Source organism: Ursus arctos, unplaced genomic scaffold (genome assembly GCF_023065955.2).
Source record: "Ursus arctos isolate Adak ecotype North America unplaced genomic scaffold, UrsArc2.0 scaffold_25, whole genome shotgun sequence".
NCBI lineage: Eukaryota > Metazoa > Chordata > Mammalia > Carnivora > Ursidae > Ursus > Ursus arctos.
The window spans coordinates 25,975,431-25,989,852 of record NW_026622930.1 but is presented as its reverse complement, the minus strand read 5'-3'; the positions used below and the strand labels follow the sequence as shown (position 1 = coordinate 25,989,852).

The following is a 14,422-nucleotide window of genomic DNA, read 5'->3' as shown; positions in this document are numbered from 1 at the left end:
TGAAGCAAAATCCTGATTATTGCTTGTAGGGCTGCCGTAACAAAATACCAGGCTGAGTGGCTTAAACAGTAGAAATTTATTTTGTCCCAGTTCTGGAGGGTAGAAGTCTGAGGTCAAGATGTTGACAAGTTTTTTCTGAGACCTCTCTTCGTGGCTTGTAGATGGCTGTCTTCTCCCTCTGCCTTTACCTGTTCTTTCCTCTGTGCACATACATGTCTGTGTCCAATTTCTTCTTTTTTTAAGGACACTGGGGCATATTGGATTGGGACCCACTCTAAAGACCTCATTTAACCTTAATTACCTCTTTAAAGGCTGTATCTCCAGACAGTCACATTCTGAGGTACTAAGTGTTAAGACTTCAACATGTGAATTGGGGGTGGGCTGGGGTGTGTGATGTAATTTAGCCCATAACATAGCTTTATATGAAATCCTTGCCCAGAGGAAAGGAATGACAGCAGGAACTCCAGGAGAGTAAAAGTAATTAGTCCAAAATGTCATTTGAACAGCTAACAAATCGAAATTGTGGTATTTGTTATTATTAGGTGTACAATTTCCTGAAGAAAACTTCATGGAAACCATTTTAAAAAGTGATTTGGGGAGGGGCGCCTGGGTGGCACAGCGGTTAATCGTCTGCCTTCAGCTCAGGGCGTGATCCTGGCGTTGTGGGATCGAGCCCCACATCAGGCTCTTCCGCTATGAGCCTGCTTCTTCCTCTCCCACTCCCCCTGCTTGTGTTCCCTCTCTCACTGGCTGTCTCTATCTCTGCTCGAATAAATAAATAAAATCTTAAAAAAAAAAAAAAAGTGATTCGGGGCACCTGGGTGGCTCAGTTGGTTCAGTGTCTGCCTTTGGCACAGGTCATGATCCCAGGGTCCTGGGATGGAGTCCCGCATCGGGCTCCTTGCTCAGCGGAGAGTCCTTCTCCCTTGCCCATTCCCCCTGCTTGTGTTCCCTCTCCCTCTGCCTGCCGCTCCCCCTCTTGTGTTCTCTCGCCCTGTCAAATAAATAAATAAAATCTTTTAAAAAAGTGATTCAAAGTAACTGCTTTTTCTTTCAGCTCTTTTTAAATTACGTCAAAATTCTCTTCCCACAGATGTTTACTGAATAAATACCTCTTATTTTGCCCCAAAGAAGTTCAGCAAAGATAAAGACAGTACCCTATACAGAAGGTTCTAATGTATTTTTATTTATTTAGAATTGTGTAGAGTTTGTCATCTTTCTATCATACATATAATATACAGTAATATTCAAATATCTGATACTAAGTTACTGACCAATTCTAATGCTGAACACAGAGTAGTTCTATATTAACAACAAAAACAAAACCGGTGAGTTTATCTTAGAAAATTTAAATTCAGGCCATTATTTCACAATCTGGAAATCTGAGTAATCCAACTTTACGATGACTTTCTCATTCCTGAAGTTTGCTCTGTCGATGTGTGATTTGGGACTTCCTTTTGTCTCAAGCCATTCCTGCATATGATGCACTTTGGAGATGGGACCTTGCAATTGTCCTTGCACTGTGCCCTGGTCAGTGTTCTGGACCCAGCCAACCAATCCCAGCTTTTTACCCTCAGCCTAAGGGAAAGAAAAATGTAAGAGAGAAAAATCCAGTGAGATTGAACAAAACACTGAGGCTACAATCTGTTGCCAGAATCTTGGCCTAGAATCAAGCCACTGAAACTAATTTGATGTTGTCCAGAACAGTCAAAACCGAACTACAGCAAGGAGACTCTCTCTGACCTTAACATGAAGTGTTGGCCATTTGACTCCATTTGCTTCTTCTACCCTATAAAACCTCGGCACTAGAAATTTTCATTACATAGTCCGTTTGCTTAAGTACTAAAGACTTAAGTACTAAAGCAAATCAGATGCTTTTAAAATGATTCCCGAAGGCTGATTGTTGTTAGGATACTGGGCTGTATCCTGCTCATTTTCCCTTCTCCTAATCAAGAATCTAGTAGGTATATTAAATAGAAAAAGCATGAAGTTATCTGATCCTTCTCTTTGTCTTCAGCCAGGACCACACCTAAACAAATCCAGATGAACGAGTGTCCATTGTATCTTTAAAGATCATTATTTCCTGGGCAACTCATTCCTTTGTTCTCACTTCAGAAAAATTGTCTAACCCAAGGTCTTTATGTGGCATCCAAAGCCCACTTTCTGTCCTCTTCCTAGAGAAGGAAAAAGCATGTAGTGGTCAGCCTCTGAACATCAAAGTTCCATGAGACCACATAACGATTAGGTTTTTACTTGACTTTATTCTCTTCTGTCTAAATAATCACACCTTTAAAGTTGAATAAGTTTATGAAGACCATCTAATCATTGCAGTTGCTTTTCCCTTCGCCTTTCCAATGTCCTTTAAGTCATGAAACTGTGGAATGACTGAAAAATTGGGAAAGATAGCAATGTTTAGAGGTAATTTTTTTTAATTGGCAAGCAGAAATATGAGAAAAGTTATCATTTAAGTAACCTACCTAAATGGAAGGAATTGGGTTACAAAAGAAAATGGGAGTTACCATGACTGCATGCCCAAATGCCAGAGGAGTGACCTAGTAAATATGGGAAATCGCTGCATTTGGCCAAAGAAAATGTTATGCACAGCAAAACCATGTTTGATGAGAAACTAAAGTATCTATCAAATCAGTTATGTTCAAAGCAAAGGCATGTTTGTATAATGAACAAAAGAGACTGCAGTCAAAAAACAATTCAAGGGGTACAAAGGAAATTAAGGAAGGAAGAAAAATAGAAGATACCTACGGTGCGCATTAAGTGCCAAAGATGGGGGCATAAAGAAAGGATGCGGAGAATGGATTTTAAGGAAGACTACATCCAATTCACTTTGTATAACAATTGCTCTCCTCTGCTTCAAATTAAGAGATTTGGCTACTCCCAGCTCTTCAAAGTTACCTTATTTGGTAACTAGCTATAATAATGATTGTATTGAGTTTTGAGCAGGAGTTCATAAAGTCAAATTTTTAAATTGCAATGTGATTTATCTGAACTTCTAAGAGTGAAAAAAGCACTCCCAAATTTGACTGGTGATGAGAATGGGAATTTCCTGTAGGTTTGTGCATTTGATTCTGTTCTTATTTTTAAATGATAGCATAACGTTGCTGACTCATGCTCCATTTTGAATATCTATCTAAATAAGCAAATAGTGTTTGTTCCTACAAAAATTCCAAAAAGCTAAGTCTTCCTCATAACCATATTCTGGAAAAATTATTTTAAGGAATATAATCACCAACACCAGTTTCAATCTAAAAAGAAAGTCCCTTCAGATGAATAACCTAGACTTCCAACTTAGGAAACTAGAAAAAGATCAAGCCAAACTCAAAACCAGCAGAAAGATAAAAATAATAAAGATTAGAGTAGGAGTTAATAAAATAAAGATGAGAAAAAAAAAGAGAGAAAAATCAATGAAACCAAAAGTTGGTTCTTTAAAAAGATCAACCAAATTGCCAAAACTTTAGCTAGACCGATAAAGAAAAAAGAGAGAAGCCTCAATTACTAAAATCAGTAATTAAAGAGGAGACAGTACCACCAACCTTACAAAATAAAAAGGATTATAGGGAAATGCCATAAACAATGGTAGAGAACTTAGAGAACAACAAATTAGAGAACTTAGATGAAAAGGGAAGATCCCTAAAAAAGACTCAAACTATTAAAACTGACTCAAGGACGCCTGGGTGGCTCAGCCGGTTAAGCGTCTGCCTTCAGCTCAGGTCATGATCCCAGAGTCCTGGGTTCAAGTTCCACATCGGGCTCCTTGCTCAGTGGGTAGCTTGCTTCTCCCTCTGCCTCCTGCTTCCTCTGCTTGTGCACTCTCTCTCTCTGACAAATAAATAAATAAAATCTTAAAAAAAAAAAAAATAAAACTGACTCAAGAAGAAATAGGCAATCTTAAAAGACCTATGACAAGTAAAGAGATTGAATTAGAAATTTAAAACTTCCCACAAAGAAAAGCCCAGGACTAGATGACTTCACAGGTGAATTATACCAAATGTTTAAAGAAGACTCTTACACCAATCCTTCATGAATGCTCCCAAAAAAACAGAAGAAAACTCTTCCCAAATCATTCTATTAAGCCAGTATTACCCTCATATCAAAGCCAGGCAAAGACATCACAAGAAAAGAAAACTATAAACTAGTATCACTTGTGAATATTGCTACAAAACTCAACAAAATATGAGAAAATCAAATCCAGCAACCTGTAAAAAGGATGGCATACCATGAAAAATTGGGATTTATCCTAGGAATGCAAGGTTGGTTCAACATAGAAAAGTCAAGACACCATAGTTTAAAAATCATATTAATCAAAACACAATATTAATAAACAAAACAATATAACAAACTGTATTAATAAGTACAACAGAAAACAGATGAAAATAGACGATCAACTCATAGATTGAACAACAAAAAAAAAACATTTGACAAACTCTAACACTCAAACTAGGAATGGAAGGGAACATACTCAACCTGATAAAAAAGGCACCTGTGAAAAACCCACAGCTAATATCATACCTAATGGTAAAATACTGAACACTTTCTCCCTATGATCAGGAACAAGACAAGTGGCTCTTGGCGCAACTGGGTGGCTCAGTTGATTGTCTACCTTTGGATCAGGTCATGGTCCCAGCATCGGGCTCTCTGCTCAGCAGGGAGCCTGTTTCTCCCTCTCCCTCTGCCTGCCACTCTGCCTATACTGTGCTCTCTCTCTCTCTCTCTCTGTCAAATAAATAAATAAAATCGTCAAAAAATTAAAAAAGACAAGTGGCTTTTGCCACATCTGGAGGTTCTAGCCAGGGCAGGGAAAAAGAAATAAAAGGCATTCAAAGTAGAAAGGAAGAAGTAAAACTACCTTTACTCACAGATGACATATCTCATTTACAGAAAAATCTTAAGGGATAAACACAAACACACGCCCAAATTAGGACTAATAAACGAGTTCACAAGATTGCAGGATACAAAATAAATATGCAAAAATCAATTGTATTTCTATAAACTGGCAATGAACAATCAACAATTTCATTTATAAATAATATTGAACATAATAAATTTCTTAGGACTAAATTTAACAAAAGAAGTATGAGACATTTGGACAACTGTAAAATATTGTTGAAAGAAATTAAAGAAGATGTGAATAAATGGGAAGGCATTGTATGTTCATGAAATGGAAGACAATATTGTTAAGATAATAATACTTCCTAAATTGATCTACAGATTTTAAGCAATCTCTATCAAAGCTGCCTTCTTTGCAGAAACTGACAAACTGATGGTAAAATTCTCATGGAAACATAAGGGACCCAGAATAGTTAAAAATAATCTTGAAAAGGAAGAACAAAGTTGAAGGACTCACACAACCCAATCTCAAAATTTACTTCAAAGCTATGATAATTAACACAGCATGGTATTGGCATAGGTCAATGGGGGCGCCTGGGTGGCTCAGTAGGTTAAGGGACTGCCTTCGGCTCAGGTCATGATCCTGGAGTTCCCAGATCAAGTCCCACATCGGGCTCCCTGCTCAGTGGTGAGTCTGCTTCTCCCTCTGACCCTATCCCCTCTCGTGCTCTCACTCTCTCTCTCAAATAAATAAATAAAATATTTAAAAAAAAAAAAAAAAGGATAGATCAATGGACTAGAACTGGAATCCAGAAATAAACCTTACATTTACAGCCAATTGATTTTTGACAAGGGTGCATGACAATTCAATGGGGAAAGTAATAGTCTTTTTAACAAATGAGCCTGGGACAGCTGGATCTCCACACACAATAAAATCTACCCACCTCACACAACATAAAAAATTAACTCTAACTGGATAAAACATCTAAAGCTAAGAGCTTAAGTGATAAAACCCTTAGAAGAAACTATAGGCATAAACCTTCATGACCTTGGATTGGGCAAAGGTTCCTTAGATACAACACTAAAGCACAAGCAACAAAAGAAAAAATAAATTAGACTTCATCAGTATTAAAAACGTTTGTGCTTCGAAGTTTTCATCAAGAAAGTAAAAACAAGGGGCGCCTGGGTGGCTCAGTTCAGCTCAGGTCATGAGCTTCTTCTTCTTCTCCCTCTCCCTCTGCTTGCTGCTCCCTCTGCTTGTGCTCTCTTTCAAATAAATAAATAAAATCTGTAAAAAAAAAAAAGTAAAAAGAAAACCCGCAGAATAGGAGAAATATATGCAAATCATTTAAGTAATAAGGGACTAGTATCCTGGATATATAAAAATCCTTACACTTCAACAATAAGAAGACATAACTCATAGCAAAGGATTAAATAGACATTTCTCCAAAAAAGATACACTATATTTTCTTTCATGTGCCAATAAGTGCATGAAAAGATTATCCAACATCATTAACTATTAGGAGAAGGCAAACAAAATCACATACATACACCAAGTATATTACATACACTGGAATATTATTCAGCCTTGAAAAGGAAGGAAAATCAGACACATGCTAGTGAAATAAACCAGTCACAAAAGGACAAATACTGTATGATTTCACTTATATGAGGTACCTAGAGTAGTCAAACTCATAGAAACAGAAAGTAGAATTGTGATTACCAGGAGCTAGGTAGGGAATGAGGGAATTAGGAGTTATTGTTTAATGGATACAGAGTTTCATTTTGCAAGATGATAGGGTTCTAGGGATGGTAGTGATGGTTCTTAGAGTCACTGAATTGTACACTTAAAAATGATTAAATGATAAATTTTTCCTTATGTATATTTTACCACAATTTTTTAAGAAAGTATTTTACACAGTTTCCAGATATTTGAGATTTTCTAGTTGTCTTTCTGTTATTGATTTGTAACTTAGTTCCATTGTGGTGAGAGAACACGCTTTGTATGACTTCAATCTTAAAATTCATTAATACCTTAAAATGAAATAAAACAGCAAAAAACCACAATGACATACCACTTCATACTCACTAGAATGGCTCTAATAAAAAAGATAGACAATAACAATTTTGACAAGGAGCTGGAGAAATTGAAATTCTCATACATTATTAGTGGGGATATAAACGGTACAGCTGCTTTGGAAATAGTTTGGTAGTTCCTCAAAAAGTTATACACAGACTTACCAGGCGACCCAGAAATCTACTCTTAGGTATATACACCCAACGGAATTGAAAACAATGTTTACATAAAAACAAATACATAAATGTTCACAGCATCATTATTCATAATGGCCTGAAAGTGGAAACAACCTAGATGTCCACTGATTGATGAATGGGTATATAAACTGTGGTATACCCATGTAGTGAAATATTATTCAGCCATAAAAAGGAATAAAGTACAGTAGCCCCTCTTCATCTGGGGTTTAACTTTCCATGGTTTCAGTTACCTTCAGTCAACTTCAGTTCAGAAGATGATCATCCTTCTGAAGAGTCATTAGAAGGTCAATAGTAGCCCGATGCTGTGTCACAATGCCCTCATCATTCACCTCAGTTCATCTCAACACATAGGCATTTTATCATCTCACATCATCACAAGAAGGGTGAGTATTAGTACAATATTTTAGAGAAAGAAGGATCACATTTATATAACTTTTATTACAAAATACTATAATATTTCTAGTTTATTATTAGGTATTGTTGTTAATCTCTTACTGTACCTAATTTATAACTTAAAGTTTATCATTGGTAGGTCTGTATAGGAAAAAAGTTTCATAAATATCTTGAGTTCATCTAAATGACATCTGATCGGGACACCTGGGTGGCTCAGTTGGTTAAGCGTCTGCCCTCGGCTCAGGTCATGGTCCCAGGGTCCTGGGATCCTGGTCGGGCTCTCTGCTCAGCAGGGAGTCTGCTTCTCCCTCTCCTTCTGGACCTCTCCCTCCCACACGTGCTCTCTCTCAAGTAAATAAATAAAATCTTTAAAAGCTGTCTGATCAACATTAGCTTTCCTACAAGAATTGTGATCTGGCTGATGAGGCCACAACAGGGAGAACTGGGGAAGTCCTCAATTCCCCTTTGGAAGAGAGAAGCTCATTAATATGCGTCTAGATACCACTGTCAGAAAAGAATGATAATAACAGTACATGATTCTGCCATTTACATTGTCTTTCATCCACTGCAAAGCATTTTCATTTCCATTGCGCTACAAACCACCACGCAGCTACCAAAAAGCCGGCTTCTCCCAATGCACATTTATTCGTCAGGTACACTGTCTCTTGTTCCCCTACCCGTAACCTACGCATGTCCCCAAAGCCTGTAGGCCACATACCTGAGTGTACTTGCGGAAAAACACCCCTTGGACCTTCCCAAAAATTTCATAATCCACTGATATCAGGGTGTCCCCTTCTGCCATGTTCATGCCCACACCTGTCAGAGACCAGAAAAGCAGAAAAGTAAAGGCTCGTTATCCTATTCCAGGACGCCAAATCCCGAGGAAAAAAGGGCCAGACCCGCACTTCTCCATCTGTAACTACTGCGACCTCTCCCTGACATTACCGTCCTCCAACGCCAGAGCAAGCAAGCGGATATGTGCAAGCGGGTGTGCGAAGTAACAGGAACACACCTGAGCCAAGGAGCTTCGGGTCGCAAGTACCCACAGAGGCCCCGTTTGGGGCAATTACCTGCTTAAACCAATTGCCTCCCTACTCATCCCATGTCGGGCTTCCTCTCCATCCCTTCCTCTTCCCAGGGACCCAGCTTCTACTGGCCACCAGAATCCCCTTCTACTAACATTTTAGGGGTATCAAACTATGGACAAGCTACGGGGCCCTATCCGAGGCTCACCCTCCTCGTCCTTCTGTCGGGCTCCTGGGACTACACCGGCGACCAGCACGCCAACGGTTCCCACAGCCCGGTAACCTCGGCGCCCGGAAGCCCAGAGAACGGCTCCTCCTTCGCTGTCTCTCATGCCCATCACTTCCGCCGACCAATCAGAAATGGTGCGCTCGGCCCAGAGCCCGCCCAGAGGGTGGGATTTTCAAGGCGGTTGTCTGAGAGAAGTACCAAGTCCCGGGTTGGGGATCTGTCCAGAGTGTCAGCTCTGATTCTACAGACCCGGGCCTCACCCCATCTCTGTTACTAAGCACATTTTTTCTCATTTTTGTTTTCGTGGGGAGAAAGGCGTAGATGAAGAAGGACTTGAAATAAATTCAATCACTCAATAAATATTTACTTAAAGCCTTCTGTATGCCAGGCACAGTTCTAGGTGGTTGACCTACATTACTGGACAAAAAGGATCACTGGCCTGGAGGAACTTAAATTCTGGAGATGGGAGATAGACCATAAACATTAAATACATAAACAAATAAGTTGAATAGGACCCATACAGGCATATCTTGTCTTACTGCAGTTTACTGCACTTCACAGATACTACATGTTTTTACAAACTGAAGGTTTGTAAACCTGCATTGATTAAGTCTAACCACCATTTTTTACAATAGCATTTGCTCATTTTGAGTCTCTGAGTTGCACTTTGGTAATTCTCACAGTATTTCCAACTTTTTCATCATTATTATATTTGTTATGGTGAAAATGGTCAGATTGCAACTCACTGAATGCTCAGATGATAGGTTAGCCTTTTTTAACAAAGTATTTTTTAAATTAAGGTATGCACATTTATAGATATATAAAAGGTATGTACCTTTTAAAGACATAACACAAAGGCATACTTAACAGATTACAATATAGTGCATGCGGAAACCAGTGCGTATAAAAGTTATATTTCTATTTGACTCACTTTATTGCAATATTCACTTTATTGCAGGAATTGGAACAGAGCCCACCATGTGTCTGAGGTAGGCCTGTACCTTTCTGCCCTGACTTTTTCTTTCAGTTCTCAAATTTGGGGCCATGCCCCAGTCTAGAATTGGTAGCAAGGGAGAAAAGTGAATAGGAGGTCCCAGAGAAGTTATTCCTTCTTCTATGTTTCTGGAAGCTGCCCTACCTTACTAAGAAAACTCTAAATAATGCTTATCTAAATCAATCGATCACAAGCACATGCAAAATAACCCATGGCTCCAGAGTCACAATTGAATCAATCAATCGAAGCCAAATGACCAAAATGCATGAATTTCTTTTGAGAAAACGGAATTGTCAAAGGAGTTGTGGCTGATGATCGTTCAAAGTACAGTCACTCCGCAGGCATTTGAATCCAGCCACTCTTGTGACTAAGAACGTATGAAGGAAAACTGTAGTATTTAGTGTTCTTCTCCGAACTGCTTGTATGCACCCACCCCTCATAACATAAGACTTCATATGTGAATATTCCAGGGGGCAGACTTCGTGAGGTGAGATGGATTTGCAATGGAAGCCATAGAGATTAATCATTTCCCTTGTTCCCCCACTGAAAAGTGAGGATCCAGGTCCTGAAGAATCAGCGCTGGAGTGGGGGCGGAGGGGGTGGGAAGTTGGACTGAATGTTATGCTTGGCCATATTTGAAAAGCATGGCTAAACAGAGTGCCTGGCTGATGTTATTTCTTTCTCCAAAATTCATTTCTTTTAAAGATTTTTTTATTTGAGAGAGAAAGTGTGTGTGTGTGAGAGAGAGAGAGAGCATGAGCAGGGGGAGGGGTAAAGGGAGAGGGGGAAGCAGACTCCCCACTGAGCAGGGAGCCTGATGCAGGACTCAAAGCCAGGACCCTGAGATCATGACCTGAGCCAAAGGCAGATGCTTAACTGACTGAGCCACCCAGGAGCCCTCTCTAAAATTCATTTTATTTATTTATTTTTAAATTTTTTTAAGAGAGGGAGGTGAGCAGAGGGAGAGAGCAAATCTTAAGCAGGCTCCACGCCCTGCACAGAGCCTGAAAAGGCGCCGATCTCACAACCCCGAGATCCTGACCTGAACTGAAATCAAGAGTCCCTTATCTCTATTTTAAAGATTTATTTCAGAGAGAGAGCACTAGCAGGAGGGGCGAAGGGAGAGGGAGAGAGAATCTGAAGCAGGCTCCATCTCATGACCCTGAAATCACGACCTGAGCTGAAACCAAGAGTCAGACACCCATCTGACTGTGCCACCCAGGTGCCCCTAAGATTCATTTTGAAAAAACGAGTTTCTCGATAGAATTAAAAAAAACTATTGTCTACTACATTTGGGACACTGTAGGCTATACAAAGATGAATGATATAATCTTTGTCCTCAAAGAGTTTTTTATTTAGTATAAGGGACAAATATGCATGCACATAATGATAATAAAATGCACAACATGTTAGTCAATCCCATGAACATCCATTAAGAGCTCACCATGACTCAGCCCTGTCCGACAACAAGAACACAAAATACTTGAGAGCACAAAGGAGCAAAAAGATTCATTCTGACTGAGAAGATTGGGAAAGTGTTCTTGGAGGAAGCAGCACATGATCCAGGTTACACAACCACAACCAGTAAGTGATGGAGCTGGGATTTATTTCCAAGCAGTCTGCGTACAGAACCCACTCCCATAAATGTTATGCTCCACCACCTCCCAGTGCATGGAGCTTGGGGCAAGGTAATACACTGAGATAAGAAAGTGAAAGAAAAAAAAGAGAAAGAAAAGAAAAGAAAAGAAAAAAGAAAAAAGGTTGGGGCACCTGGGTGGCTCAGTCGTTAAGCATCTGCCTTCGGCCCAGGGCGAGATCCCAGGGTCCTGGGATCGAGCCCCGCGTCGGGTTCCCTGCTCCACTGGGAGCCTGCTTCTTCCTCTCCTGCTCCCCCTGCTTGTGTTCCCTCTCTCACTGGCTGTCTCTCTCTCTCTGTCAAATAAATTAATTAATTTAAAAAAAAAGAAAGGAGGAAGGAAGGAAGGAGGGAGGGAGGGAGGGAGAGAGGAAGGAAGGAGGGAGGGAGGGAGGGAAGGAAGGAAGGAAGGAAGGAAGGAAGGAAGGAAGGAAGGAAGGAAGGAAGGAAGGAAGAGAGAAGAAGTGCAAGTAGTCAGGTGTGGCTAGACCAGGGTTTCTCAAACCTGGCTGCACATTAGGACACTGGGGGAAGCTTTTAAAAATACCAATACCCAGGTCTCACCCCCAGAAATTGCTTTCCAGGGAGTCCCAAAGCTCAGCTAGGGTTGATATCCACTGGGCTAGACTCTGCGGAGGCAGGGCTGGAAAGGTAGGCTGGACCTAACCTGGCAGATTGAAATACCATGGTAAATTATGTTTCAACTTGAAAGGTAAAAGTAAAGAAGGAATAGGTAAAGAAGAAGCCACTGCGTAGGAGAAGGATGGGGTCAGAGGTATTTAAGATAATTACTCTGGCAGCAGCTTAAAAAATGAGCTTGGGGAGCAGATGTTGAAGGCAAGAATAGCAGTTAGGAGAGTGATGCTGTCCGAAAAGAAAAGTGAAGACGAACTCACCAAGGGCAGTAGAAATGCAAAGGAACAGTCATATATGAGACATTGCAAAGTACATTAAACAGAGCCTGCTGACTAATGAGACAGAAGGGGTGACAGAGGGAGGACTGCAAAATGACTGATGCTTTCAGCACGAAAGAGAACACTGGACAAGGGGCACCTGGGTGGCTCAGTTGGTTGGGCAGGGGGAGTCTGTTTCTCTCTCTGCCTCTGCCCCTCTGCCCACTTGTGCTCTCTCTCTCTCTCAAATAAATAAATAAATAAATAAATAAATAAATACCTTTAAAAAAAAGAGAGAGAGAGAGAACACTGGACATGTAGATGGGGAAATGGGGAGATGATCGTGAGTTTGTTTTCTGTCATATTGAGTTTGAGGTTCCTGAGGAACGTTCACGTGGGGGTGCTAAATGGGCAGCGAGAAATCTGAGTCTGTAACTAAGGAGAGAGCCCTAAGCTGAGTATCATTTAAACATGGGAGAGACCTGAAACTTCAGCATTTGGTTGAAATCATTAAGGAAGAGAATGTCTGGGACTGTGTGTATATGAGAAGTAAGAGGGCTTTGAAGAACATCTAAATTTGGTGGGCAGGTGAGGAAAAGACATAATGCCTGAGACCTGGAAGAAGATGGAAGAAGATGGAGCAAAAACGTGAAAGAAGAAACCAAGAAGGCACAGGAGCAAGTGAGAAGAGAGTTCCAAGGGAGTGAACAATCAATGATGGCAAATGAGTAGGCTAAAGAAATAGCAGCTCTTGTCTTTGGCCACTGGGGAGTCACCAACAGCCGTGCAGTTAAATAAAATGGAAAAGGTGGAAGCCAGACCACAGTGACTGGACACTGAGGAACAGATGAGAGAATGGGGACCGCAAATGTGCAGCTGTCTATTAAGAAGGCTTGTGGAGAAGAGGAGAAATAAATGGGACCCTAAGATGAGAGGCAGCAGGTCATGGGAACTAAGTTTGTTTTGCAGGGGAAAGTTAAACATATTTTAAAACCAAAGAGAAGGCGTGTGTGGATAGATACAACTTGACGTGAACAAGATGGAGGAATAAAGAGATGGAGTCAATTCCTGGAGGGTATGGAAAGGGACTAATTCAACAAAACTCACGGAAAGAGAAAGATTCTTTTTCCCCAGACACAAGAGGGAAGGAATTCAAGGTGGAGGGAGGCATTCTGGGAAATTCAGCCAGATTGGAGGGGAGCTGCAGGAGTTGGTGACAGGCAGGCCAGATGCTGAGATAATTAGGACCTTGCGAGTAGCGGGAAATGTCTGAAACTGCATATACAGAGAAGGCGGTAGGAAAGAAAACAAGGAATCAAAGGGCTGCCCTGGAGGGCCCACCAAGGAATTTCTCGGTAACATGTAAAACTGTAATAATGACATGTTGAAGCATTAACACTGACTACTGCTGTCCACTTATTTTTCCCATGTGCATGAATCTTCTGAGTAGTTACAGAAAAAAAGTAAACTGCCTGTTCCAAACAGCTTACACAAATGAACTAAAGATGAAGACAAATAAACTCTCTTCTAATGTTAACAAGTTATAGAATATTACTTAGTGTTGAAAACCAGGTTATACGGATTATTTTCAATCTGGTAGTTAACTTTATTATCATTACACTTGGCTGAGTCACTCTTGGGCCCCACGAAGAGACGGCCAGAGTTATCACGTGAGAGTAAAACATTATATCAAAATAATTAGATTGGCTACAGAAACTACCTCTGAAAGATACTGAGTAGCGAAACCTAGCCAAGTTGCTCACATTTGCCCGCAAGCTCCAGACCACTGGCTAGGGAAAGCACGGAGGGACAGCCATACCTGGGGCCCGTACAAAGCAGCCGAGCGTGCTAAGAAAGGCTATCAGCAGGCCCACTCCCGCCAAGTGGGCGGACACCGGAATCCTGCGGCAGGACGACTCCAAGGCACTTCTAGGGGCTCCGTCTTTTGCCAGAGAAGGGCACACCCCAGTGTCTGGAAGCATCGTTGTCAGAAAAATACAAGTTCTTTGATGGAGCCCCAGAAAGCCTCTCCCGCCCCCTCTCCCGTTCCCCAAGGGCAGGGCGGGACCGAGCTGCAGAGTTGGCGGGACACGGGGTCAAGTGACACTCAAACCGACCACACCCCCCTCGCGGGCG

The 14,422-nt window shown here is 40.9% G+C and overlaps 1 protein-coding gene across 2 annotated transcripts; it reads right to left on the bottom strand.

Annotated features, from left to right (window-relative positions):
* Nucleotides 1-1,165: 1,165 nt before the first annotated feature.
* ACYP1 (acylphosphatase 1) lies at nt 1,166-14,390 on the bottom strand. 2 transcript variants are annotated; one of them, XM_026519484.4, is made up of 3 exons: nt 14,106-14,390; nt 8,228-8,325; nt 1,166-1,578 (listed from the first exon to the last, which is right to left on the bottom strand). In XM_026519484.4, exons 1-3 carry the CDS (start codon nt 14,266-14,268, stop codon nt 1,363-1,365), a joined length of 477 nt encoding a protein of 158 aa, XP_026375269.1. In that variant the 5' UTR covers nt 14,269-14,390; the 3' UTR covers nt 1,166-1,362. The 2 variants fall into 2 exon arrangements, with proteins under 2 accessions (XP_026375269.1, XP_026375270.2); XM_026519485.4 differs by lacking the exon at nt 14,106-14,390 and adding an exon at nt 8,743-8,943.
* Nucleotides 14,391-14,422: the final 32 nt, after the last annotated feature.